Source organism: Melanerpes formicivorus, unplaced genomic scaffold (assembly GCF_026170545.1).
Source record: "Melanerpes formicivorus ecotype bairdi unplaced genomic scaffold, bMelFor1.0.p_v2 SCAF_5, whole genome shotgun sequence".
Lineage (NCBI taxonomy): Eukaryota > Metazoa > Chordata > Aves > Piciformes > Picidae > Melanerpes > Melanerpes formicivorus.
In genome coordinates, this window is record NW_027142357.1 from 13284365 (window position 1) to 13308638 (window position 24274).

At 49.2% G+C, this 24274-nt stretch overlaps 2 protein-coding genes across 3 annotated transcripts; both read left to right on the forward strand.

Annotated features, from left to right (window-relative positions):
* On the forward strand, nt 1–11146 carry LSS (lanosterol synthase). Its single transcript, XM_068138243.1, has 22 exons — nt 1–102; nt 179–371; nt 454–592; nt 678–786; nt 1190–1311; nt 1646–1742; nt 2570–2705; nt 2904–3012; nt 3394–3512; nt 3843–3940; nt 4074–4101; nt 4718–4774; nt 5924–5995; nt 6587–6637; nt 6784–6933; nt 7277–7373; nt 7581–7686; nt 8196–8261; nt 8688–8768; nt 9055–9225; nt 9851–9929; nt 10132–11146. The coding sequence occupies exons 1-22, from the start codon at nt 86–88 to the stop codon at nt 10303–10305; spliced, it is 2271 nt and encodes a 756-aa protein (XP_067994344.1). The 5' UTR covers nt 1–85; the 3' UTR covers nt 10306–11146.
* A 2313-nt stretch (nt 11147–13459) lies between these two features.
* On the forward strand, nt 13460–23065 carry BZW1 (basic leucine zipper and W2 domains 1). Of its 2 annotated transcripts, XM_068138263.1 has the most exons (12): nt 13460–13548; nt 14091–14164; nt 16136–16312; nt 19136–19230; nt 19477–19542; nt 19813–19948; nt 20528–20637; nt 20757–20927; nt 21267–21413; nt 21715–21853; nt 22616–22738; nt 22990–23065. In XM_068138263.1, the coding sequence occupies exons 2-12, from the start codon at nt 14101–14103 to the stop codon at nt 23019–23021; spliced, it is 1260 nt and encodes a 419-aa protein (XP_067994364.1). In that variant the 5' UTR covers nt 13460–13548; nt 14091–14100; the 3' UTR covers nt 23022–23065. The 2 variants fall into 2 exon arrangements, with proteins under 2 accessions (XP_067994364.1, XP_067994365.1); XM_068138264.1 differs by lacking the exons at nt 13460–13548; nt 14091–14164 and having other exon boundaries at nt 16151–16312; nt 19136–19141.
* The last annotated feature ends 1209 nt before the right edge of the window (nt 23066–24274 follow it).

A 24274-nucleotide genomic window follows, 5' to 3' on the forward strand; every position in this document is an offset into this window, starting at 1 on the left:
CCCAGTGCAGTGCGGTCCTGGCGCCGGCCTCGGCCTCGGAACGGGTCTGGGTATCAGCTCGGCGGTGACAGGAACGTGGACGGCGATGGCGGCGGACGGCGGGTGGGTGCCGGCGCGGCGGAGGGGATCGGGGGGGATGGAGCAGGGGGCTGTGACTAACGGTACCCGTCTCCGGCAGGGCGGTGCGACGGCGCGGTGGCCCACACCGCACGGCAGCGGCCACAGCGCTGCCTGACTGGCGGCTGCGCTGCGAGGGTGGTCGGCAGCGCTGGCGCTACCTGGGCGACGGCGATAGCGATGTCAGTGGCGAAGACAGCGGCGACAAGCGCGCGCAGACGGTGCTGGAGGAGCACAGCCTCGGCCTGGACACGGTGCGGGGTGGGCCGGGGCAGCGACCGGGTGGCAAGCTCCGGGCTGAGGGGCACACCTGGCTGACACGTTGTCTTTCCCCAGGCAAAGACGCTGCAGCCCTTGCCGGCAGCCGGCACGGCCCGGGAGGCTGCCCACAAGGGCATGCAGTTCTACGCTGCCCTGCAGGCCGAGGATGGGCACTGGGCCGGCGACTACGGGGGACCTCTCTTCCTTCTGCCAGGTAGACTTTGTGGGGCACCTTCCCCGAGATGGGTGAATGTGTCACGTTTGGTATCATGTAAGAGCCAGCATGTCTGATCTTCTAGGTCTCCTCATCACATGCCACACTGCCAAGATCCAGCTGCCAGAGGGGGTTCGGAAAGAGATGGTGCGCTATCTTCGCTCTGTGCAGCTCCCAGATGGAGGATGGGGCTTGTGAGTAGCAAAGATGCCTTTTTTTTTGTGATGGCATCTTCAATGTCCAGTACTCGGAGCTGCTGTCAAATCTGCCTAGGCTTGGAGAGTGGGATTTGGCAACTGTTCTACCTTTAAGTGGCTAGACTTACTTGTATAGCACTCCAGGTACACCTTTTGTCACAGAGATGGCTGGAGCATTAAGTCAACTGCATCTTCTCTGTGGTGTTATGTCCCAGAGTATCATGTGTGACTGGGTAGTGCAGAGCAATGTTTCTCCCTGGGTTGGTTTGGTCTCCCCTTTTCTAGTTACCCCTGGCATTCCACTTGACCCAAATAAAGACAGCTCTCTGCATTGAGTTGTGTCTGGCTAATGCTAATAGATAGTTAATGGCTATGCTGTCTCTGTGTATGTGTATGACAGGCATGTAGAAGACAAATCAACAGTATTTGGCACAGCACTCAACTACGTAGCCCTGAGGATCCTGGGTGTTGGACCAGATGACCCTGACATTGTGCGGGCCCGTGTCAACCTGCACAGCAAAGGTCAGCTCCGTTGCACCCAGCACAGAGCTGTGGCGCTGGTACACTGTTGAGAGAGGTCTGGTTAGACCTGAGGGCTGCGCGGAACATGGGGGGCTGCCAGATGGTGGAGAAGCAGTTGCTCTTGCTTGCCCTTGATGGCACCTGCATTTTCAGTTAATGGTGGAGAAGTATGTTGTGGTTTTGTACCATTGCTTGCTTACCTTTCTTCAGGATTTGTGTCCTAGCCTGTGTGACATGCTTCCAAACACAGGGAGAAGTCAGCCATGTGGTGGGGAAGAAAGCAGGGAACTGGCTTGATTGCATTAACCCTGAAAGCTGATATTGTTCTCTGCAGGAGGTGCTGTGGGAATTCCTTCCTGGGGGAAGTTTTGGCTGGCTGTCTTGAATGTTTACAGCTGGGAGGGAATGAATACACTTCTCCCAGAGATGTGGTATGTGCTGTCCTTGATGTGGAGGTAGGAGAGGTTGTCATTCCTGCCACTAGCCTCAAGCCAGAGCTGTTCCAGGCACTGGTGTTTACGGGGATACAGCTACGGCCTAGAACTGGGGGTACTTGGGCTGCTTGTCAGCTCAGAGAACAGCAGCAAAGATAGCTAGTGGGTGGACAGCATTGAACACTCTGCTGGGGGGAGATACCAGAGCTCAGATATGGTAGCTTTACCCACAAGGTCCCTATTACATCCATGTGCTCCCTGCTTGTCGTCAGTATCTTCCCTTTGTGGCCAGTCAGAACTGAGCCCTATCTGGACATTACAGCTACATGTGAAGCTGCCACGTCTAGTCCTCACTCATATCCTCCCTGATTATTTAGAGGGCTGCTGGGTGTCAGAGAGAGAAAGCACATAACGTTTTCCCTCAGAGAAATCAGGGTCTGCACACTGCCAAGGGCTGCTGGTGCTTTGTCATCAAATGCACTTGGCTGTTAGTCTGGGCCTCTGTCTTGAAAGTCACGTGGAGAAGTGAGAGGCCATTGAACCAACTTCTCTCTGAGCTTGGGGTCCTCCCTGCCCTGTGTCATCTGGGTCAGGAGCAGTGTTTGATGGCCCTGGTGTGGGGCAGCAGCTCTGTTGGGGAGATTCTGAGCAGAGTCAGGCTGTATGAATATTTTTTTTCTGCTTCAGCTGTTCCAGAAGCAGCAGGCCTGGTACAGGGGATAAGGAAAGGCATGCCTGGCTCATATCCCTGTCAGCACATATCTCTTCATGCTGCCCTTGGCTCTTCTTGATCCTCATAGTAGCATCTTCTGTGTTGCAAACAGGCTGCTTCCTACATGGTTCCCAGCCCACCCATCCCGGCTCTGGTGCCACTGCCGCCAGGTTTACCTCCCCATGAGCTACTGTTACGCCAAGCGTTTGTCAGCAGAAGAGGATGAGCTTGTACAAAGCTTGCGGCAGGTGAGGAGCTGACCCTGGCCGAGCTCCCTGGCCATTTGTTGTGCCAGCCGTGTTCCTGTGGTTCAGCCTCTGGCTTGCAAAGTGACAGCTCTCATACCCATACAGTCTCTGTGTCCAGGCAGCAGAATCAACTTCCAGCTTTCTCTGGGTGCTTGCTCCCAGCTTGCCAGGCTGATGCCCTTTTGTTATATTTGCTAGGAGCTGTATGTACAAGACTACACCAGCATAGACTGGCCAGCCCAGAGGAACAACGTGGCTGCCTGTGATGTGTACACACAACACAGCTGGCTGCTAAGGCTTGCCTATGGTGAGTGCAGTTTTGGCTGGCGGGGGTGGGCCTTTCCTTGTCAGCTGGTGGTGGTGGAACTCAAGACGCCTTGTACTGTGGGGGCTCTTTAGGCCCTCCTGCCAGTTACTGGTGCATACCCTGCAGCTGGGATGGAGACATGCATTGTATTGTACTGTATTGTATTGTACTGTATTGTATTGTACTGTATTGTATTGTATGATCCTTGGGCTTCTCCCACCTTGACAGAATCAAGGCCTTGTACCCCACTCCTCAGGCAATTCTGGGGCAGAGCAGTTCCTGTGCCTTCCCCAACTTGATCATCATATGAGCAGTGGTACAGACTGCCACAGCAAGTGAATCTGGTTTTTTCCAATTGCATGTCCCTTTCTTCTCCTGTAGCCATCATGAATGTGTATGAAGCCCACCACAGCACTCACCTGCGGCAGCAAGCCATCACAGAGCTGTATGACCACATCAAAGCTGATGACAGATTCACCAAGTGTATCAGCATTGGGCCGGTAGGACTCTTACTGTTGATCCTTTAAAAATGCTAACAGGACACAGAAAATGCAGAGGACATGGGGACAGCTGTTGCCCCAGTGCAGGATACCTCTCCTTGTGGTTCAGGAAAATTATCTGAGGCAAAGCTCTGGAATAGTCTGATGGCACCTGGTCCACTAACTATGCTGAGTGATGCCACAGAAAAAAAACAGAAGGCACTACAGATGGAGTTGTTGGGATCAAGCCCAGGACCACCTCTATATGGTTGTGTGCTGGGTTGGGGGAATCCATGTCTCTGGGCATGGAAGAAGCTGTATCTGGAGCAGTGACAGTTTTGCTTTCAACAGATTTCCAAAACAATCAACATGCTGGTTCGCTGGTTTGTGGATGGGAAGAACTCCCCAGCTTTTCAGGAGCATGTTTCCAGGATCCCTGACTATCTCTGGTAAGGGTTGAGCATGGTTCACCTGGCACAGCACAGGGCTCTGATCCATGTGGAGTGAGCATACCATGGCTCTCAATCCACTTCCCGGCACTGTTGTGCCTGTGCTGCAGCACTGTGCTCTCTCCTCCCACAGGCTGGGCCTCGACGGCATGAAGATGCAGGTGGAGTGCTGTAGGAGTTCAGCTGTCACTGAGAGGGACCCTGGTGTGCTGGGGCAGCCCATGGAATATTTGGATAGCTTATTCACCCTGGGCCTGAGCTCTCAGCATCTCACCTTTGGTGCTTGATGTCCTTGTCTGTCTCACTGTCACTTTCCCTGGCTGTGCCAGGAGTGAGTAGTGTCTGTCCTGCTCGTTTGCTTCTCTGTGGCTGTATGCTGAGGGGGCAGGTCTAGGTCTTCATTCCCTTCATCCCTTTCATCCCCATGGGTCCTGGGAGAAGTGAAAGGACAGGCCCCAACACCGCGTATGGATTAAGCTGTGCTTCTCTCCTAGCTGTTGTGTCCCTGTGCTCCTTATTGCTGGCCACCTCTCCTGTCTCGGCTGTGCACAGAGCAAGCTGAAGCAGCTGTGTCATTTCCTATTCCTTTGTTGTCTATGAGCTGCTGCATCTGTCTCCCTCTATGCCAGCACATTAACTGTGATGCTGGGTGATGTAAAACTGAGACACAGGGTGGAAGGAACTAGTGGGGGTAATGCAGGAGAAATATTGTGTCATATAGACCCTACAGTGGGGGCAGGCTGCTGACAGTATCATTATCTACATACTCTCTTTTAGGGCACAAATGGATCCCAGCTCTGGGATACTGCTTTTGCCATCCAAGCTTTCCTGGAGGTAATGCATCCCTCAGTGCTACATGGTGCCTTAGGAAAATGGTCACTCTTGGCACATCCCTAGATAGCAGACACTTCTAATGTGCATTCCCTCAGAACTCTGCTGTCCTAGTTCTGGCATGGCATCACAGGACTGAGCCAGGGAAACACACATCTTCTCAGAGCCCACCTCAGTCATGGTAGGCAGGATGCCCAGCACAGCGAGCACAGCCCATCTTTGCTAGTGGCTTTTGAAGGAGGAGGCCACAGCTCCAGATGAATGAGTCAGGTTAGGCTTCCCAGTTGCCACTGTCTTGAGATAAAACCTTGAGCCTTCCTCTTTGCTCTGCTTGGCTCCAGAATATTGCAGTTTGGCAGGGACAGTGTGCAAATCTGCATTCCTGCACTGGGGCAGAGACAGCATTCTTTTCGGAGGGTGGTGTACTTGCTCTGGTAAGCCCCTCACCTGGTGTCGTGGTTTGGGAGACCAATTCTCCCACCACAGGCAAAACAAAAAAGACTCAGACAAATGGATTGCAAAAAATGGTGGAAAGTTTAAATGAGAAGCAGTCAATGTTTACAGAGAGCCAGAAGCACAGTGGCAAAAGAAATCCCAAAGCAGACCCAAGAACGTCCCATCCCCACCTGGGGGTACACCCAAACCTTCCCCCCAGGGCTCTTTCTTCCCCCTCCCACCCCCAACCCAGCCTTGGACCTGGGCAGGCCCAAGGGACGCAACTCACACCATTTTACCTAGGCAGCGGTGGGGGACGAAAAGAGGAAGTAAGGACCCTGCATGGATGTTTTGTAGAGGAGCAGAGAATTATGGGTGAAATACCTGGTTTCCTGTGACCACCCAGTGGGCTGGACCCTTTTGGGACCTTCCAAGTGTGGTCTGTGCAGTGGCATCCGGGCCAGCACCCAGCCTAAACCACCACACCTGGTCATGCAAATATCTGTCTTAGAGATGCCAGCAACAGTTGTTGGTTCAGTTTCCACTGTAGAGATTTGTAATGGAAATGGGAAACAAATGAATGCAAATCTATGGGAAGGCTTAATTGAAGGGCTAGGCATTAATAGCACCTAGATCAGCAGGTCAAGGAGGTCTCTTCTTCCTGAAGGGCACATGTGTGGCCACAACTCCTTGCTGACTGTGCACCTCTGTTTCTAGGCAGAAGCCCAGGAGATGCCTGAATTCACATCCTGCCTCCAAAATGCCTATGAGTTCCTTCGGTTCACCCAGGTGAGCAGAGCCAATGGACAATGTCTCTCACATTCTGGCTATGCAGACCTGACTGACTCTCAGAGCCCTGTTGCATGTGTCTATTGCCCTCTGAAGAGCTCTTCTGAAGGGCTGGACTAGCAAAGTCTTAGGGACAGCTTCCTGTTTTCTGCTCCCTGTTGCTGGAAGCTATCTTTGCAGGTTGGAGAAGGTCTTGGCCAAGCCCAGGGATGTTTGGGTTTGGCGCTAAGAGAGGCTGGAAAGCTGAGAGCTTAGCCTTCTTTGCCCTTTGTCCTGTCTGGTGCACACACATTTAAGGCACTGTTCTGGGAAACCCAGGCTGCTTAGCAGCAGCTTGGTGCAGATGCAGTCACAAGTCTTGCTTATGATGCTGCCAATGGGAGCACTGAAAATGGCTCCCTGGCAAGAAAGTGCCCAAAGAGCAGACGCTTTCTGAAATCAGGCCAAAATATGATTTCAGCACTCCCTGCTCCAAAGCTGACCTCTTTCTCTGTCTGCCTCCCTCAGTAGAAGACAGGTAGTGCCCTGTCCCACATGGTCCTTCAGCCAGGCACCTCCAGCCTGCCCTCACTTGTTTCTTCTGTTTTGCAGATCCCAGAGAACCCACCTGACTACCAGAAATACTATCGCCAGATGAACAAGGTGTGATGACGAACTGGTCTCTGAAGAATGTGTGAATAGGGCAGGGATTTGGGCACAGGGGACAGGAATAAGGACCAGCACCTCCTACCCTTACAAGAACAGAATGGGTCAGGGGAAGGTGCTGAGCCCTCCTGACCTCTTTCCAGGGTGGCTTTCCCTTCAGCACCCGAGACTGTGGCTGGATTGTGGCAGACTGCACAGCGGAGGGGCTGAAGTCAGTTATGCTGCTGCAGGAGAAGTGTCCCTTCATAGCCAAGCTTGTCCCCTCTGAGTGTCTCTTTGATGCTGTGAATGTGGTAAGTGCTGCAAACATCAGGGCCAAGGGAAATGCAGGCAGCTAAACTGAGCTAGAGCAAAAGAAGTCAAGGCCTGATGAGTTGTTTGACCTGGTATTACTACGCTAGTACAAGGCCCTTGACATGCTATGGCAATACAATACTTACTGTGCTACAAAGCTACATCTGTGGCATGAGGTGATGTGATGGTCCAGATTAGGCCTACTTGTCAACATAGTTTGGGAGCTGGCTTGTGGGCCAACCCCATTGATTTGTAGCTCTGACTTTGTCCTCACACCTGGCTTGGGGCCAGACTGGTGTGGTATTGCCCAGGCCTAAGCCCTCTCCCTGCTTGCCTGGGCAGTTGCTGAGCATGAGGAACTCAGATGGAGGGTTTGCCACCTACGAAACAAAGCGAGGAGGTCACTTACTGGAGCTGTTGAACCCCTCTGAGGTGTTTGGTAAGGGGAGCTGTGGGGCTGGTTATCCTGTCCACTGTGAAGGGACACAGAGGACTGGCCTCACTGTGCCCAATGGGTGCCTGGCTTTGCCCCAGGTCCCTCTGTGGATTAAGTGCACCCTGGGTCCAAGGGAGAGGTTGGCAGCATGGGGCTCAGAGGCTCCATAGCAGAGGGCCTATCACACTGATACCCTTCACCTTCTGGCAGGTGACATCATGATTGACTACACCTACGTCGAGTGCACATCAGCTGTCATGCAGGCACTGAGACACTTCCATGATATGTTCCCTGAGCACAGAGCCCCAGAGATCAGGTGAGGCACTGAGATGAGAAGCAGATAGGAGAGAAGACAGGCTGCAGAGTTCCATGCTGCCTGCTGTGGCCTCTGTTGGTACAGGCCCTGCTGAACCTTGTCAGGGGTCTTGACTGGACTACTGCATTGGCCTTTGATGTGTGCACAGCTAGGATACTGGTGACTTCTGCAAACTAGAGCCCTATGCAAGAGGCTGGAGCGCAGCCTCTCTCAAGGAGCAGAGCATAGATTGTGATCAGGCTGAGGGAAATTGTTGAAGATCAGCCTGCCTCTTGACCAAGCTGTTTCCTTGATCTTGCAGCCAACTGTAGGCTGGATCCTCTGCTTGCACACTCGCACAAGCACCCAGTTGGTGTGTGATTTGACTCAGATCATGAACAACAATTTCTGGTCTGCATGTTCTTGCCTCATTAGCCCTCTAATAATTGAACCTATCAAAGCCTCAGAAAAACTAATGGATGCCCCTGACTTTGAGCTGCTTCTTAATCAGGTGTCTTTTTCCCAACCAGGGAGACTCTGCAGAAGGGCCTGGACTTCTGTCGCAAGAAGCAGCGAGCTGATGGGTCATGGGAAGGGTAAGCAGTGTTCTTGGTGTCCAGTTTTCCTATGCCTGCCCCAGTGTGAGTGGAACCATGATAGCAAAAATTCCTGGCTGGCAGAATCTGTGGGAAGGACAAGTAGGGGCTGATCCTCCTCTAGTTCCTGTGTTTTAGTCTCTTTTCCTCTCCCTCCAGCCCAGGCAGAGCAGGCACTTTGTGCATTACACAAGACCCAGACAACCCCTCAGGCCAGGGTGATGGCTCCAGCTCCTCTCAGATCATCTGCTGATGCCTGAGTGAGCTGGTCATGGGTGCCGTGTGACCAGGCATGGTTGTGCCATAAGGAAAGGCAGGCTGCAGCTCTGTGCCCGGCTGTATCATGCTGTGAACACAGACATGTTGAAGCCTGCCTCTACCTGGAGCCTTGCACCCCTCACAGTACTGCTCTCCCCTTCTTCCTAGGAGCTGGGGCGTTTGTTTCACCTATGGCACCTGGTTCGGTCTGGAGGCATTTGCCAGTATGCAGCACACATACCACAATGGGTGAGAAGGGGCTGTTTGGTTCTCCTGCCCCTACCTGTTCTTTAGGTTGGGGCAAAACTCTGTGGTGGGGCTGGATGGACGTCCTGGCTGCACATGGGCTCTCTTACCCCAGATCCTGCTCCTTTCAAATCTTGTGCCTGCAGTATGGCCAGGGACTCGCTGCCTGAGCCTCAAACTCAGGGTCATGCTGGCCATGGGCCAGAGCACAGCTTGTGCTTGCAGCTGGGAGACATGGGCATGCAAGCACTCTCGTCCCCTGCCCTCATTCTCTGCACCGTCTCTGCAGGGCTGCATGCCAAGAAGTGGCCCAGGCCTGCCAGTTCCTCCTCTCCAAGCAGATGGCAGATGGTGGGTGGGGAGAGGATTTTGAGTCATGTGAGCAGCGCACGTATGTGCAGAGTGCCACATCGCAGATCCACAACACGTGCTGGGCCCTGCTGGGGCTCATGGCTGTCAGGTAAGAGCATCCTTCACCCCTTCAGGCACCACCTATCCCTGAGTGCTCAGTGAGATAGGCAATACAGGCTGAGCTGTGAGGCAGGGCTGGCACAAGCCCTAGGCCTGCCTGGTTTAGGCCATACACCCAACCATATTTGATTGTGACTTCATTGGCCACCTCCTGCAGTGAGGGACGCGACTGCTGTGGCTCAGTTGGTAGTGCATAAGACCCTTAATGGGAAGGTCTGCAGTGGGCAGTAGTGTCCTCCCTACTCTAGTCCTGAGGTCTGTGGTGACAGGTTGGACTCGATGATCTTTGAGGTCTCTTCCAACCTTAGTGATACTGAAATACTGAAATGTGCAGTGCACCACAGGCCAGCAAGGTTCATGATGCTGGACAGGGGGGATGCAGTGCAAAGCAATGGTCTGGATCACAACTGCAGGCCTCCAGCCTGGAAAAATGTTTCTCTCTTCATAATGTCTAGTGTCCTAGGGTTGTGAGGGGCCTTCCCAAAGCACTCAGCATGCCTAGGACAAGCTCAGAGCAGCCTGGAGATGGTTGAGTTCCCTAAGTACATGGATGGGGGGGGATTTGCAGACAGCTTGGATAAGAATGCTCATGTTACCTCCCTTGCACTTTGCAGGTATCCTGACACTGATGTGCTGGAAAGGGGCATCAAAGTGTTGATTGATAAGCAGCTACCCAACGGGGACTGGCCTCAGGTACATCTTCCCTCAGGTCTTCCCAAGGGCTTCCCTGGTGTTGCAGATGTCCTGGGCATTGTGCAGCCATTGCAGTGTATACTTTGGAAGGGAAGATATGTGGTTTTTGGTGGGGAACTTCAGGAAAGCAATGAGCTCAGCACCACATCCTGGACACACTGTGGTCCCTTGTCACCCATACTTTGCTCTGTCTGTCTCTCAGGAGAATATTTCTGGAGTATTCAACAAGTCGTGCGCTATCAGTTACACCGCGTACCGCAACGTCTTCCCCATCTGGACGCTAGGGCGTTTCTGCCGGCTGCATCCCAGCAGCCCTCTCGCTGGGCAACTGCAATCTGCATCCTTGGCTGGTGTGGGGAAGACCTTGTCTGCTTGAACCTAGACTGTCCTAGATACCAGCTGCTGCACAGGGACACAGGGATGTTTGCTGCACAGGATATCTCAACGCTGGTCTTAACGCGTGGCCTGCTGCCTTTGCAGCACCACGGCAGCAATTCTCCCTGGCAGAGTCTCCATCTTCTATTGAACCTCTTCTAAAAATCCACTTTTAATGATTTTTCCCAGGTGTATCCTACCTCACAGGATGGATAGCAAAGTGCCTTTTCAGACCAGTTTGATGATCTGAGAAGAGAAAGCTGTCAAGCTGTGTTGTATTACACATCTAGACAGACTCTCTCATCCTGGGTAGAGCAAGGCTGCCTTTATCTTCCCCTCCTGCTGTCCAGGTTGGCTGTCTGCAGAATGTGGGTTTGGGGGCCTCCTCTGTGCCTGGCGTGATTGGGTGCAATGCACAATCTCTGCTGAGCTGGCCTCTGTGCTGTGGATACCAGTGACTGCCTTTGAAATACTCTGGTCTGGAGCCTGTGCTGGGAGGGGAAGGCAACATGTCTTCCTCCAGACAGATGGGAAAGAGGAGTGCTTCACTCAGTTTTCTTCCTATCCCGTGCCCCAACTGGTGGCACATGACTTGCCACAGCCTCAGAGGTGAAATCAGCAGTGTCATTCCCATTTTGAAAACAGGGAAACTGAAACAGAAAACACTGACGTGGTGAGCATCAGGGCACAGCCACTCCCTGGGCGCTAGTCTTTCCCCAAAGAAGCAGGTGGCTCTGTTCAGGCTATGGTGCAGTTGGGCATTCACATTTTGTTGTCTGAGTTGGAAGTCATGCTGACTGACAGGTTAATAAATTGCTAATGGTGTTGCAAATGGAACTTAACTGTCTGCTGGTCCCCTTATGGTCTGCCCTAGTGTGTGTCCCAAGCAAAGGAGAGCTTCCTGGCTTGAGTCACCTCTCCCCAGTGTATGAGCACCATGTTTACCAAAAGCCATGTTTGGAGCCTGCACAGCAGAGGCAATGTGAGCACAGTTGGGATTTATTCATTTATTCTCTCCCTCCAGGGAGAGCCCAGAGCAATTAAGCACTGCTAGCCACTGTGAGCTGCAGGGGCCCATGCACTTAACTATGTTACCCTGGGAAAACCTCCTTGACACCCTAAGATGACTTGGGTACATCCAGAATTGAGGGCCAGGCCAGCATGAGTGGTGATGGAAGCTGGGGTTTGCACAAAGCCAGGGGTGCTTGCAGGTACCAGCCTGCCTTGCCAGTCCAAGCTCCACCGAAGTCATCACAACTGCTTGGATAGGCACTGAGGTGTTCTGTTTGTGCTTGGATGCACCTCAAGCCCTCCATGTGCCTTTCTGTGCACCCTGAGCTCGTGTGTCTTGCAGTGTACCAACAAGCCTTCTCTGTAGCCTTCTCCCATCCTGATGTTATTTGGTGTGCACTGTGGTTACCTGTCTTCATATCTGGGTGCCCCAGGGAGTCCTCTGTGTCATCAGTCCATGATGGTTTTTGTTTACCATATCCCAGAGCTCTCACTTGTTCTCTTATCTCTACAACAATGCATTTTTGTCCTCTCCTTTCTGCATGCCCCGGGCCCTCCCTTCAGCTTTTGGCAAGTGCTGGGATACCTCTGTTGCCCCACAGCCTCAACTGTCCCCAAGAGGGCTGCCAGCCATAGCCTCTCCTTCTCTGTTCCCAAGGGCTCCTTGTGTGAAGCCAACCAGCGAGGCTGATGGTAACAGCCCCTCAGTGTAATGGGGCTATGTGACCAGGGGTGTCTGCAGGCTGTGGCAGTGAGGGCAGGCCACGGGAAGGTGAGGGCCAGAGACAGTATTCAGTACTGACACCTTCCCTAGGGGAGCAGTCGCTGGATGTTTTAAATATTTGAGCTGGGGCTCTGGCAAGCATGAATACTGTGAAGGTTAGTGGCTAAAGCAGAGATACGAGCCACAGGTTTGCTTGGGCTGTGAAATGGTTGCCAAAGGAAGGTGAAAACCAGTAACAGCATTCAGCACTGACACCTTCCGTGGGCGAGTATTTGCCAGGTGTTTCCAGTTTTGCAGCTAGGCCTCTTGAGCACAAACAGAGCATGTTTTGAAGTGGCTGAATCGCTAATTTAGGAGTCTACGTTTGCTGGGGCTGTGAAATAGCTACCAGGGGAAAGAGAGACAGCAACAGCAGTCAGCGCTGCCACCTTCCCTGGAAGTTTTTCATTTCAGTGCTAAAGCTCGTATGAGAGCAAATCCAGCATGTTGCAATGTTCGTGGTTTACTGGCTCAAGCATACCTGGGAAGCCCCACATTTATTTGAACTCTGAAATGGCTTGCAAGTAAAGGTGAGGGCTAACAACAGCATTCAGCACTGGCACCTTCCCTGAAGGAGCAGCCATGGGAGGTGTTCAGTTTTGGAGCTGAAGCTCAGACACGCATGAATGAAGCGCATTGTGAAAGTCAAGGTGAGAGCCCGTGGGTTTATTCGGGCTGTGAAATGGCTTCCAAGGGAACGTGAGTAGCAGCAACACTCAGCGCTGGCTCCTTCCACCGGGTCCAGTCAGTGGACAGATTTAACTTTTGCAGCTGGGCCTTTGGTGAGCACACACAGCGCAGGACCACCTTAGGCTGGTGGAGAATTTCTGAGCCTGGGAAAATTCTTGCCTTGCAGCAGGCTCGGGCCTTTCTCTGCTGTAAGCAGCCCACGCGACTCCCTGCCAAAACCCGACGCAAACCAGAACTCGGGCCTACCCCCAGAACTTCATGCCCGGCTGTTTTCCGTGGACAGTTCCGGGCAGCGGTCCCTGCCGCGCCCGGGCTGGACACCACTGGCAGGGACAAGAGAAGAGCCGGGCCGGGCCGGACTGGGCTCTCCGCAGCCCGAGAGGCACGCGGTGGGGCCGCCAGGGACCGCCTCGCTCTCTCGACGGATTGACCCACGCGCGGCGCCGCGGGGAGGGGGGCGGGCGGCTGCTGTGTGTGACGGTAAAATCAGCAGGGTGTGGGGAGGCGGGCGCGACCACTGTGCGGAGGGAGGGAGGGAGGGAGAGAGAATGCTGTTAGGTGGCGGCGGGCCCGCGGCGCACCCCGGGTAAGCCCGGCCCCCTTCCCTCCATTTCTGTGGCGGAGCGGGATGGTCCGTCCCGGGCGGGGCGAGGCACGGCCCTCCCCTCTTCCTCCCGTGCTGGTTCCGTTTGGGGAGCTTTCGCCGCTGCCGTTCTTCGCTACTGTTCGCGCACGTCTGCGCTTCGGCCGCTTGGGCATTTTCTCTCTGCCTTAAAGTCGGTAAGGAGTCAGGCCTGGCGGGTGGGCGGGCGTCGTGCCCCGCCGCGGGGATGCGGAGGGTAGTGTGGCCGCGTGGGGCTGCCAGGCCGTAGCATCCGCGCCGCACTCGGGAGGAGGGGTTCGCTCTCCGCCTTCCCCTGTATCGGCAGCGAAGCGTGGTGGCAACAAAGCCGCCGCTTCCGTGCCGTGCGATGGGGGTATGGGGTGCCGCGTAGGCGCCAGTTCCGTGTAGGCCCCGCCAACGCCCTGCTTCTGGCTGAGGAGCCTCGGTGCCTGCCGGGTAGCCGCGGCTGGGGCCGGCGCCTCCCCGCTAGTGGCCTTAGGCCCCGGGGGGAAATGGAGGTTGCGGAAGGGAGAAGGGGAGGAGGAGGAGGAGCAACGCCGTTGCAGCGCAGGGCGGGCTGGGAACAGCCGCCGAGAGCGGGAGGCCGGGCGGGGAGCGGGCGGGGCACGGCACGCAGGACGGCCAACGAGCCCCCGGCTCGGCCGTGCGGGCAGGGTCCGTCGTCAGCGCCCTGAGGTGTGTGCCTCCTTCCTTGCAGGGTGTCTTTTATGAATAATCAAAAGCCGCAGAAGCCGACGCTATCAGGGCAGCGTTTTAAAACGAGGAAAAGAGGTAAGCTGTTCACAGTGCGCATACCTCTGGTGCCTGCTATCTGTGCTGTGTGTGCAGCCCCCAGTAAAACGTCGGGTGCTCCAATAAACGAACTAACGCTTTTATGCTCTTGCCATAAATCTTTTAAATGAGAGCATGCTAAATACCAGGTCTTGAGGCTAACTCGGGGTGCTAGAATGTTCTCTGCACTGATAAAAAGATTCTACAATTCAGTAGAATTGTAGCTGAATTTATGGTGATAACCTGATGAGATGGTCATTCTGGAACTGTTGTATTGAGGGTATTTAGCCTGAAAACAAAAGTATGAAGTACCCCTGATCTGCAGGGGAACTACAACACAAGCTTGTGGCAGATTAATGAAGATGTTTAAGGTGCATCTTATCTAGTCGGAGTTTTGTTGTTAGCCCCTAGATAAAAATTGAGATTGTCTTGTTAATGCTACAAGAATACCCGATTTAAATAAATATATCCCACATTCCCTGCCCAAACAATGAAAAGTACCCAAAGCATGGGATCTGCAAGTGCCTGTGCCCTTATGTGCACAGCTAGCTCCCCTAAGAAGAGTTGATAAGAGGTTTGATCGGAAATTTAGTATTTTGGTAAATATTAAACATAGGAAATATAGGTAAAAATTAAATATAGGAAGTAGCAACAGCTCTTGGAGTTTTTGTTTAATACTGTTTTACCAATATACTAGCAGTGTTCCATCTCAAACCAGTAGCATAAAGGATGCTGTAGACAATGAACTAGCAATTAAGCTGCACAGAAGTACATGTTGACTTACAGAACCAGTTTTGTTGTTAAAGTAAAGCACCCTGAGAGAATTAGTCTGTCCAGCAGATGATCTGGTATTTCTAGACTTCCACCCAGCTGTTAACAGCATGTTGGTACTTGCATTAAATGCAAGGACACTCATATGCCCCGTACAGAAAGGTTGCTAACACATGCTAACAAAACTGGCTAAGGTGTTGTAAACAGCATCCAAAGTAAGATTTGCAGCTGACTTCTGTGTCTTTGGAAGCTTTTCATCATATTTTGCATAACGTGAGAAGTTGAGATAGAAAAGTTTCTCAACTTTCTACTCATTTAAGGCTTTCTATTACTTGGGTGGATTTGTTGCCTGTGAGCTATGCCCTACCCTATAGTGACCATAAGGCTGTGATCAGCTGATACATCTCAAGTGAAGAAGTGTGTGTTCTGCTTTAGCAACAAGAAAGGGTGCTAAATATATATGCAATTACAGTTCATTATTTAACATTTAATGCTAAGAAGTTAGCTCAGGTTTTTCCATTTTCCCCAGGCTCCTGAGGAAAAGCAGTTTGCTCCAGACTCATTTATGTTCATGTTAAGAGGAAAGGATGGTCTTTGTACCCAAAAAAGCAACTACTGTCAGTTGGCTCTAACATGATAACAATATGCAGCTTTTCAGTTGTTATATTTAATCCAAAACAATAAGGACAAAAGGCTGAAATAGAGCCTAAGTAATGGTGCCAAATGTACAAAATTGTAGGGACACATGCTGAGAATTACTTTCCAGAATAGATTTAAGCCTCTGCTTTTGGAGGGGAAGAATGATGTGATATGTGAACAGGGGTATAAGAATCAAGCTGAGAAGTCAGATAAGCTTTATTAGAGCCAACTCATGATCTTTGGAAACAACTGTTCTCAGTGAAAGTACAATAAGAATTCAGTTAGAGGTAACTAAGGAATGTTTTAGCTTTCAATAGCCTTTCCCCTAGCTTTGACTGAATAGGGGAGTGAAAACAGTAAAACTTAGAGTTGCATTGGTCATTAAAATTAATTTTAGGCTACACTTAGAGTGTAGTCACTATTGGAGCTAATTTGTACCAGTTGTAAGGGTTGTCACTGCAGGTTTGGGTTTTGTGGCTTGTTTTTCAGTAAGATTTAAATGACAACTTTAAAATCCAGACAGATATGTGGCAACTTTATTTCAACACTTTATCTTTACAGATGAAAAAGAGAGGTTTGACCCTACTCAGTTCCAGGACTGTATTATTCAAGGTTTAACTGAAACTGGCACTGACTTGGAGGCAGTAGCAAAGTTTCTTGATGCTTCTGGTGCAAAACTTGACTATCGCCGCTATGCAGAAACTCTTTTTGACATCCTGGTGGCTGGTGGAATGCTGGGTAAGTCTCTTTGGTGGGGCTGCTGTCAGCCTCTATTCAAGTGACTTTACTAAAGCTCACTGTTTTTTCTTGCAGTGTAAACACTCTGCTAAAGAGCCCATTGAGTATGTAGAACAGGGTAGAAGTTATCTGTGGTAAACTGTCTAACAATCTTAATGACCAACTGAGCAATCAGGTTACTGTAGAAGTACTCTGTATCCCATGCTGCAGTTTTGCATGAGTTTTCATTCTTCAAAGTGTAGACTATATAAACTTAGCTTAAAGGAAAACACATGGGATTGTTATTTTTTTATCAGCACCAGTGAATCTTGACCCTAGTCAAGTTTGTATTTGCTGTTCTGAGATGAATAAATTCTTCAGTTCTGTGGCCAGAAGGCCAACAGTGTTGCTCTGAAATATTCTGACATAATCCTGTGCTTTGTGCACGCTGCCATGTTACTTTGCAGTATGATACTGTTCACAGAAGAATCTGGTGTGCTTAGTCTTGGAAATGCTATTGCATTGTTTGTTGTTGACAGTAGTGAGGTTCTGGGCTCTAAGGGATGTTGGGAGTGAAAAGTGAAAGGGTGATGGAGTCAGCAGTAAATGCAAGAAACTGAGGCAGTGCAATATAATGATGAAAAGCCTTGTAAGCTCATGTGCATGCTGTGCATGCAGAGCAGAGAGTGGAAGATGCGCTCATCAACCAGTAAGAAGTAGATGAAGCTAAATGAGGTTGGAAAGTAGTTAAAGTACTTCAGGGTTTAGACTTTACATTCCCTACTTGACTAAATACCATTTAGCAAGAGATAGCAGGGACCCTTTATGTTATTCTGCCTAGACTGGAAAAGATTTGTCTCAGATTTTAGCATTTGTTACGCAGTAGTTGGGGAAGAGAGCTTAAATGAGAAATTTGTTGGTTGCCGAAGATTTTTCTGTAATGTAACAGAAATAGAATTCAAATGACCTAAATGCATAGTGGGAGGAGAGGAATTACCTGATTCTGTGCCACAGTCAGACTGTGGATGGCAGTTCTGCAGTAGGGGTGGCTGGTTTGGGAGGAGGGATCTCTTGCATGGTGAGGTCTTCACACTGATGTTGTAGTAATGTCAGGTGACTTAGGCAAACAAATGCTGAAAGGCAAGGCTTTCCAAATGTTTAACTTCATGTAGCTACTGATCTTAAAGCCTGGGAGTTCTGGTGGATAACAAGTTATCCATGGGACAGCAATGTGCCCTTGTGGCCAAGAAGGCCAATGGGACCCTGGGGTGTATTAAGAGTGTGTCTGGCAGATCAAGGGAGGTTCTCCTCCCTCTCTACTCTGCCCTGGTGAGACCTCATACTGAGTACCAAGTTCAGTTTTGGGCTCCCCAGTTTAAGAGGGACAGGGATCTGCTGGACAAGGGTCCAGCAGAGGACAATGAGGATGATTAGGGGACTGAAGCATGTGCCTGATGAGAAACTAAGGGACCTGGAGCTTTTTAGTCTGGAGAAGAGAAGACTTAGAAGGAATTTAATAAATGTTTATAAATATCTGAGGTCTGGGTGTCAGGAGGGAGGGGACAGGCTCTTCTCACTTGCTCCCTGTGATAGGACAAGGAGCAATGGATGTAAGCTGCAGCACAGGAAGTTCCACCTCAACACATGGGGGAACTTCTTTACTGTAAGGGTCACAGACCACTGGAATGGGCTCCCTAGAGAGGCTGTGGAGTCTCCTCTGGAGACTTTCAAGGCCCATCTGGATGCATTCCTCTGTGACCTGAGCTAGATTGTATGGTCCTGCTCTGGCAGGGGAGTTGGACTCGATCTCTTGAGTCCTTTCTAACCCCTGAAATCCTCTGATCCTGTATTAGAAGAGTGTGTAGACTGAAGTTACTGTGGTGTTCTTTTTGTTAGTATTGCAAGGGCTGTTAGCAGAACAAGTGAAACTTATCTGTCACATGGAGCATGGATACTTGAAGTTATTAATGTGCAACTTGTTGTAATCTGTGGTCTTGCATTGATGAGTCTTTAATCAGTGCACACTGTTACGTGATGTTCCTTCCAGGAGGAAGCCTGAGAGGGAAGAGAAAACTGCGTTGCTGCATTAACAGGAGTCCTTCATTCCCTTTCTGTAACAAGTAGCTAAGTAGACTAGCTTTGATCTCGAGTCGAACAAGGCCAAAATAAAACTAGCATCCTGTTGCTTTACCACCTTATAATTATTAATGCTTATCACCATCTCTAAGTCATGTTTCTGACTAATGAATAACAAAGAGACTTCCCGTGTATCTGTGATGGCATAGAAATTGGTGCTGAGCTATTCTGCCACTGGAGTTGGTGACTTCAGTTCACCCTTAGTGAAGCAACCTGGCTACCAGTCAAATGCCTGTATTAAAATGAAGAATGGTGAAGAAGCATCTTCTCATTAGCAGCTAGAAAGCTGAAGTACCTTTCAAAATACAAGTTTCCAGGTCATCTCTGGGGCACTGAATTTTGAATGTGCATCTCTGTATATTTCATTCCTGTTGTGGCTTACCCTGCTATTTAAAAGACACTTAGAAAGTCGCACTGTTGCAGCAGACACTGAAGAGACACTTGATAAGTTTAAGCAAGTTCAGTGACTTCCTGTAAGGCAGGTGGTGCTCATGGCCATGTTGACTTATGTCTATGTAAACAATGTGTGTTGTCAACCCACTTAGCAGTAAGGGGTCAGAGTATTTGAGTGTTCATATCTATGCTGCTGATTTTTAAGTTTCCACTATGGTGGTGGAGCAGATGGAAATGTATTGAAGTTATTAGTGTGAAGACTACTCAGTACACTCACTGAGGAGTAATGCCACTAATGCTGAAACCCTTCTTTAGCCCCAGGTGGTACCCTGGCAGATGACATGACGCGCACAAACGTCTGTGTGTTTGCAGCACAGGAAGACCTAGAAACCATGCAGGCATTTGCTCAGGTTAGTTCTGAAATGAGTGCAATTCAACTTGAACTGTTTAGTAGTCAAGAAGTGTTTGTGTAGCTGAAAATGTGAGTAAAAAGAAAATGCATGCCTATAAGAAGCTTACTAGAAAAGATCAAGTAACACTGTTTGAAACTAAAAGTGATCTAAAGAGTTTGGTTGAATGTAATTGAACTTGATTTTTATTGTTTTCAATTCTAATTGTAGTCCAGAGCAAAAAAAAAATACGCTGTATCTTTTTAGGTTTTTAACAAGCTCATCAGGCGTTACAAGTACCTGGAGAAAGGCTTTGAAGATGAAGTCAAAAAGGTATGGAGTAGGTCCTTATCAGCACACAAACCTTCAAAATTTGCTAGTAAATCACTGAGCCAGAAGAGCTGTATCATACTATGTATTATGAAAATCACACTGAGTTCTTGCTAGAAGAACAGCTAGCTATGACTAGTGGAGAGAAGACTGTAGGTGAACTAGTATTTCTAATTGAATAGCTTAATTGAAACAAAAGTATCTAGCATGGAGGTAGTGGCTAAACTTCAGTGAGAGATGGTAGCTTTATGCAGATCTTTGTATTTATTGCAGCTGCTGCTGTTCTTGAAAGGATTCTCGGAGTCTGAGAGAAACAAACTGGCCATGTTGACAGGTATCCTGCTAGCCAATGGGACACTTAATGCATCCATTCTCAACAGTCTTTACAATGAGAACTTGGTTAAAGAAGGTAAGTGCTGACCAGTTCCTCTTTTAGGAGCATATTGTGGGGACCAGAACCCCGACAAGTAGATAGAAATTGTAATGATTGTACACCCTTACCACTTACCAGCTTCATCTGGTGCTAGATTTAATACAGGATTAGCAAAGGTAAATGCCTTGCCTTGCAACTTGGAAATTTTGCTAAGACTTTAGAAAAGTAGTGTTCTTGGGAAATTTGTGTGCAGGACTGCCCTGCATGACACTGGGGCTGCTGTCATTACTGTTGCCCAGAAAGGCAGTACTGTATTTTGGAGAGGAACCTTTGGAGGTGCAGAAGGTGTATCATGTCTTTAGACTACTTCCTAGACTGTAGCAAGGTGAGTTGAATTTGGCATAGGGGAGCCTTTATGATACCGAGTGGTAGGAAAAGCCCAACATGCTGCAGTACCTGCAGGCATGGAGGTAGGTACTCCTGACTCTGCTAGAGCTGCCTCTGAGCATAGCTACTTTGAGCAGGGGATGGGTCTGACAAACCTGGTAGTCTGTACTCTCAGGCCATACAATTCCCTTTGTTTTGAATGCCATTAATGTTAATCCTATTGCACAGGTGTCTCTGCAGCTTTTGCAGTCAAGCTGTTCAAGTCATGGATAAATGAGAAAGATATTAATGCAGTGGCTGTCAGTCTTCGTAAAGTAAACATGGATAACAGGCTGATGGTGAGTACCACTGAAATGACTGATACACTGCTTGGACCAGTTTAGTGAATAGCATTTAGCAGCAAAGTACTCAACATGCATTTCTGTTGTGAAAAAGTTGTTCTAAACATTGTTTTCAGGAACTCTTCCCAGCCAATAAACAAAGTGTTGAACACTTCTCCAAGTACTTCACTGAAGCAGGACTGAAAGAACTTTCTGAGTATGTTCGGAACCAGCAAAGCATAGGAGCTCGCAAAGAGCTGCAGAAAGAACTTCAGGAGCAGATGTCACGGGGAGATCCATTCAAGGATGTGAGTATTTGTCTGTAGACCAGGTAGAGAGGCCTTTTTTGTTTTCTCCCCTTCCCCTTCCTTGAAATACCTTTTCTGTAGGAATTTCACTCAAATTGTCTGAAATAGTCTGCAATACTCATCTGAAGAAGATACATTGTTAATTAAATATTGAACTTAAACACCTAGTTCTCACTAAGAATTAAAGTTAGGACCAGAGTGTTCTGGTATTAGTTTTGTAGTCTTTCCTTAATGTCCTGAATCCTGCTGTATGATCAAGGGTGGTGTTAGTGGTTCTGAAGGCTTCTGGGTTACTGTGTAACACGTGGCCTGTGCTGACTCTTCTGTTCTAACTGGCAGATAATCTTGTATGTGAAGGAGGAGATGAAGAAAAACAACATCTCAGAACAGACGGTGGTAGCCATAATCTGGTCAAGTGTAATGAGCACAGTGGAATGGAACAAAAAGGAGGAGCTGGTAGCAGAGCAAGCCATTAAGCATTTGAAGGTATTCGTAACTTAATTGTGGACTTTTGCACCTTTTGGCTTGGGCTTCCCTGTCTGCAGTTTCCTTGTTAAATGAGTGAAAACGTACAACCCCTCTACTGCAGAGACAGCATTAGACAGGGGGGTGTTCCCCTTTTCAGTGCGGTATTATAGTCTAGATTGAGGCAAAAGTGGTGTGATCTCTGCAGAAGCACTCTGGGTTGAAGTGGGAGTTGCAAATGTGTAAGCAGTGGTTGGTGGAAACTCTGAAACCAGTCTTGTCAGGCAATAAATGTGCTCTGTGTGCCAACTTGTTGTTACAGCAATACAGCCCTCTACTCGCTGCCTTTACTACCCAAGGTCAGTCAGAGCTGACTCTTCTGCTGAAGATTCAGGAGTATTGCTATGACAACATTCACTTCATGAAGGCCTTCCAGAAAATAGTGGTGCTCTTCTATAAAGGTAACTTATTTGGCATGGTATTTTGGGGATTTGTTTCCTGTTCAGTTCAGGGCTTTTTTGGTTTGTGTTTTTTCCAAAGCCTGCATCTGCAGAATGTTTCAGTCCTGATAAGGCCTTTAGGGAAGATCAGTGCTACAACACTGCACTTTGAGCTGAAGAATTTCTAGTTTGCAAAGGTGAGCACAGCTGTCTTAGGTACATGGGAAAGTGCTCCTCTGGACAAGGATTTTTAAGGGTATTATGGCTCTTTGGCCCTTTCAGGTTAGGGAGGGATGTGTGTTAATGGATTCTTCTTGGTCCCCTGACTGAGGATTGAGCTCACAAAGGTGTTCTAGGGTGCCCTACACTGTGAGATGGGTTAAAAGGTGTTACTGAAAACCATGCTGTGCATGTGTAGAAATACCACAGGAATAAAAGGACATCTGTTGTTAAACTGTAGATGATACTGTACTTGTAAAATTTTAGCTGAACATTAAATGCTTCCTGTGGTATGCTTGGGTGTTAGTCAACACCTAGGAACAGATGCAAATTCGCTGAAGTTTTTAGTGTGTCATTATGGGTAGCTTTGAAATAGTGAAAGTGCAGCTCCTAGTTGTGGTGCTCCAGAAGTCCCCAGCAGCCAGTCTGAAATGGATGGTTACAAATTTTAAAATAGGAGGCATGTCTGCACAGGTGTGACCTGCCATACCCAGGGAAGGAGTAAGGAGTACATGCTGTGATGCTAGGAAACTTGTGTTAATACTGCTCTTGCACACCTTACAGCTGAAGTTCTGAGTGAGGAACCCATCCTGAAGTGGTACAAAGATGCACACCTTGCAAAAGGAAAGAGTGTTTTTCTGGAGCAAATGAAAAAGTTCGTTGAGTGGCTCAAGAATGCTGAAGAAGGTAACCAGTGGCTTAGCTCACAATTTGAGCTAGTTTGTTTTGGGGAACCTTAGTGCAATGCTGCTTTGTTTTGGGGGGTTCGGGGTGTGTGCAAATCACTCCTCTGTGACTAGAGGAGCGACTAGAAAAGTTGAAGGGCTGTGGATGCAGTAGCAGCTGTTATACAGGATGTGGGGCAGCAGCTGAATGGGGGGATGGGGGGAGGGAAGGGTGCCTGCTGGCAGCCTGCTAATGCAGTCTCTCTGTTCCAGAGTCAGAGTCTGAAGCTGAAGAGGGTGACTGACCTGTGAAACTCTGTCCTCAGTAAAGCAAACAGCTGTAGATAAATGTCTGGTCTCACGTGTCCTCATTCTTACACCTTACCTCCCTGTATCAGGCATGATACAAGGGCTCTCCTGGCAATTTATTTTAACTGTTTCCTATAGGCAATGAAATACCAGGTTTAGTTCTTAAAACTATGTTTCAAGTAGCTTACAGAAGCTGTTATAATTTGACTCTAACGTGCATTTGTCCTTTCAGTTATATTCTACCTCCTGTATTTTCTACTGTAATAATGTTAATTTAAGGCCTTCACAATGAAATCCATTTCAGCCTTTGGGGTTTTTATCTATACTTGTGTAGACACCATTGAGCGAATGAGGTTGAATGGCAGTCCTGTTTGCAAATCGAAGTGTAAAAAGCCCTTGAAGAAGCCACGGCTTGTGTGTTAACTCAGCATGACACCTGTACTTACCACCTGATCCCAGTAATGCCATTCATAACTGGTGGTTCATCTACCCATGGACTTTGTCATAGCTTTACTATGCTTCCAGCATAAAGCAATCCTCCATTCCAACTGCTGGTGAGGTAGCTGTCCCACTCCTGGCAGCTGTGCCCTCTGGGAGAGAAGCTGTTCTGGTGGCAGCAAACAAGAACCAGGAGGGAGGGGCAGAGTGGCATCTCTGAGCCTGCCGGCTATCACAGCTGATGGCCTGTGTTCTGAAGGGCCTGTCAGGCTGCCTTACAGCTCGACATCAGTTCTGGGAAGTCTTGCACTTGTTCTCTCATGGAAGTACAAACACACAGCCACCCAACAGCCTCCCAATGCTGCTAGCAGGGGGGCAGCTTGCTTGTGCAGCTCTGTAAATACATGACTACTGCAAGGTAAAGCAGACCAAACTAACCCTCCTCATGAAGCTGAGAGATTATTTTGTGCTGGCAGTTAACATGTTAAAACCAAACAGCTTATCTGCTCCCTGAAACTGGTTCTTAATGGGAATTCTCAGGACAGCTCATCATTTAAGAAAAAATTGGTAAAAGAGTGAAGTGTATGCTGCTGTAAGCTAATGAGGAACATCAACATACACTGGTAACCAGAGTGCACCTCTAAAATTAAAAGTGCTGATCACAATGCAGTCTGTTCAATACTCCAGTGATCTTCCTTACTTTGTAACTTTTTTTTTAAGAAAAAGAAATAAAGGCCATCCTTCCACTTCATGCAAAGGGCTGTCTGTCCTCTTACTCACACAGGAAGCATCCCCACATTTCTACTGAGGA

What these genes read in the sequence shown, in the direction of transcription:
- LSS (XM_068138243.1), top strand. An exon ending in AGGATCCCTGACTATCTCTG is followed by an intron (nt 3,941 to 4,073) that starts GTAAGGGTTGAG and finishes CTCCTCCCACAG; the next exon opens with GCTGGGCCTCGACGGCATGA. An exon ending in CCATCCAAGCTTTCCTGGAG is followed by an intron (nt 4,775 to 5,923) that starts GTAATGCATCCC and finishes CTCTGTTTCTAG; the next exon opens with GCAGAAGCCCAGGAGATGCC.
- BZW1 (XM_068138263.1), top strand. Translation starts at nt 14,101, where the DNA reads ATGAATAATCAAAAGCCGCAGAAGCCGACGCTATCAGGGCAGCGTTTT. An exon ending in GGGGAGATCCATTCAAGGAT is followed by an intron (nt 20,928 to 21,266) that starts GTGAGTATTTGT and finishes TCTAACTGGCAG; the next exon opens with ATAATCTTGTATGTGAAGGA. An exon ending in AAGCCATTAAGCATTTGAAG is followed by an intron (nt 21,414 to 21,714) that starts GTATTCGTAACT and finishes TTGTTGTTACAG; the next exon opens with CAATACAGCCCTCTACTCGC.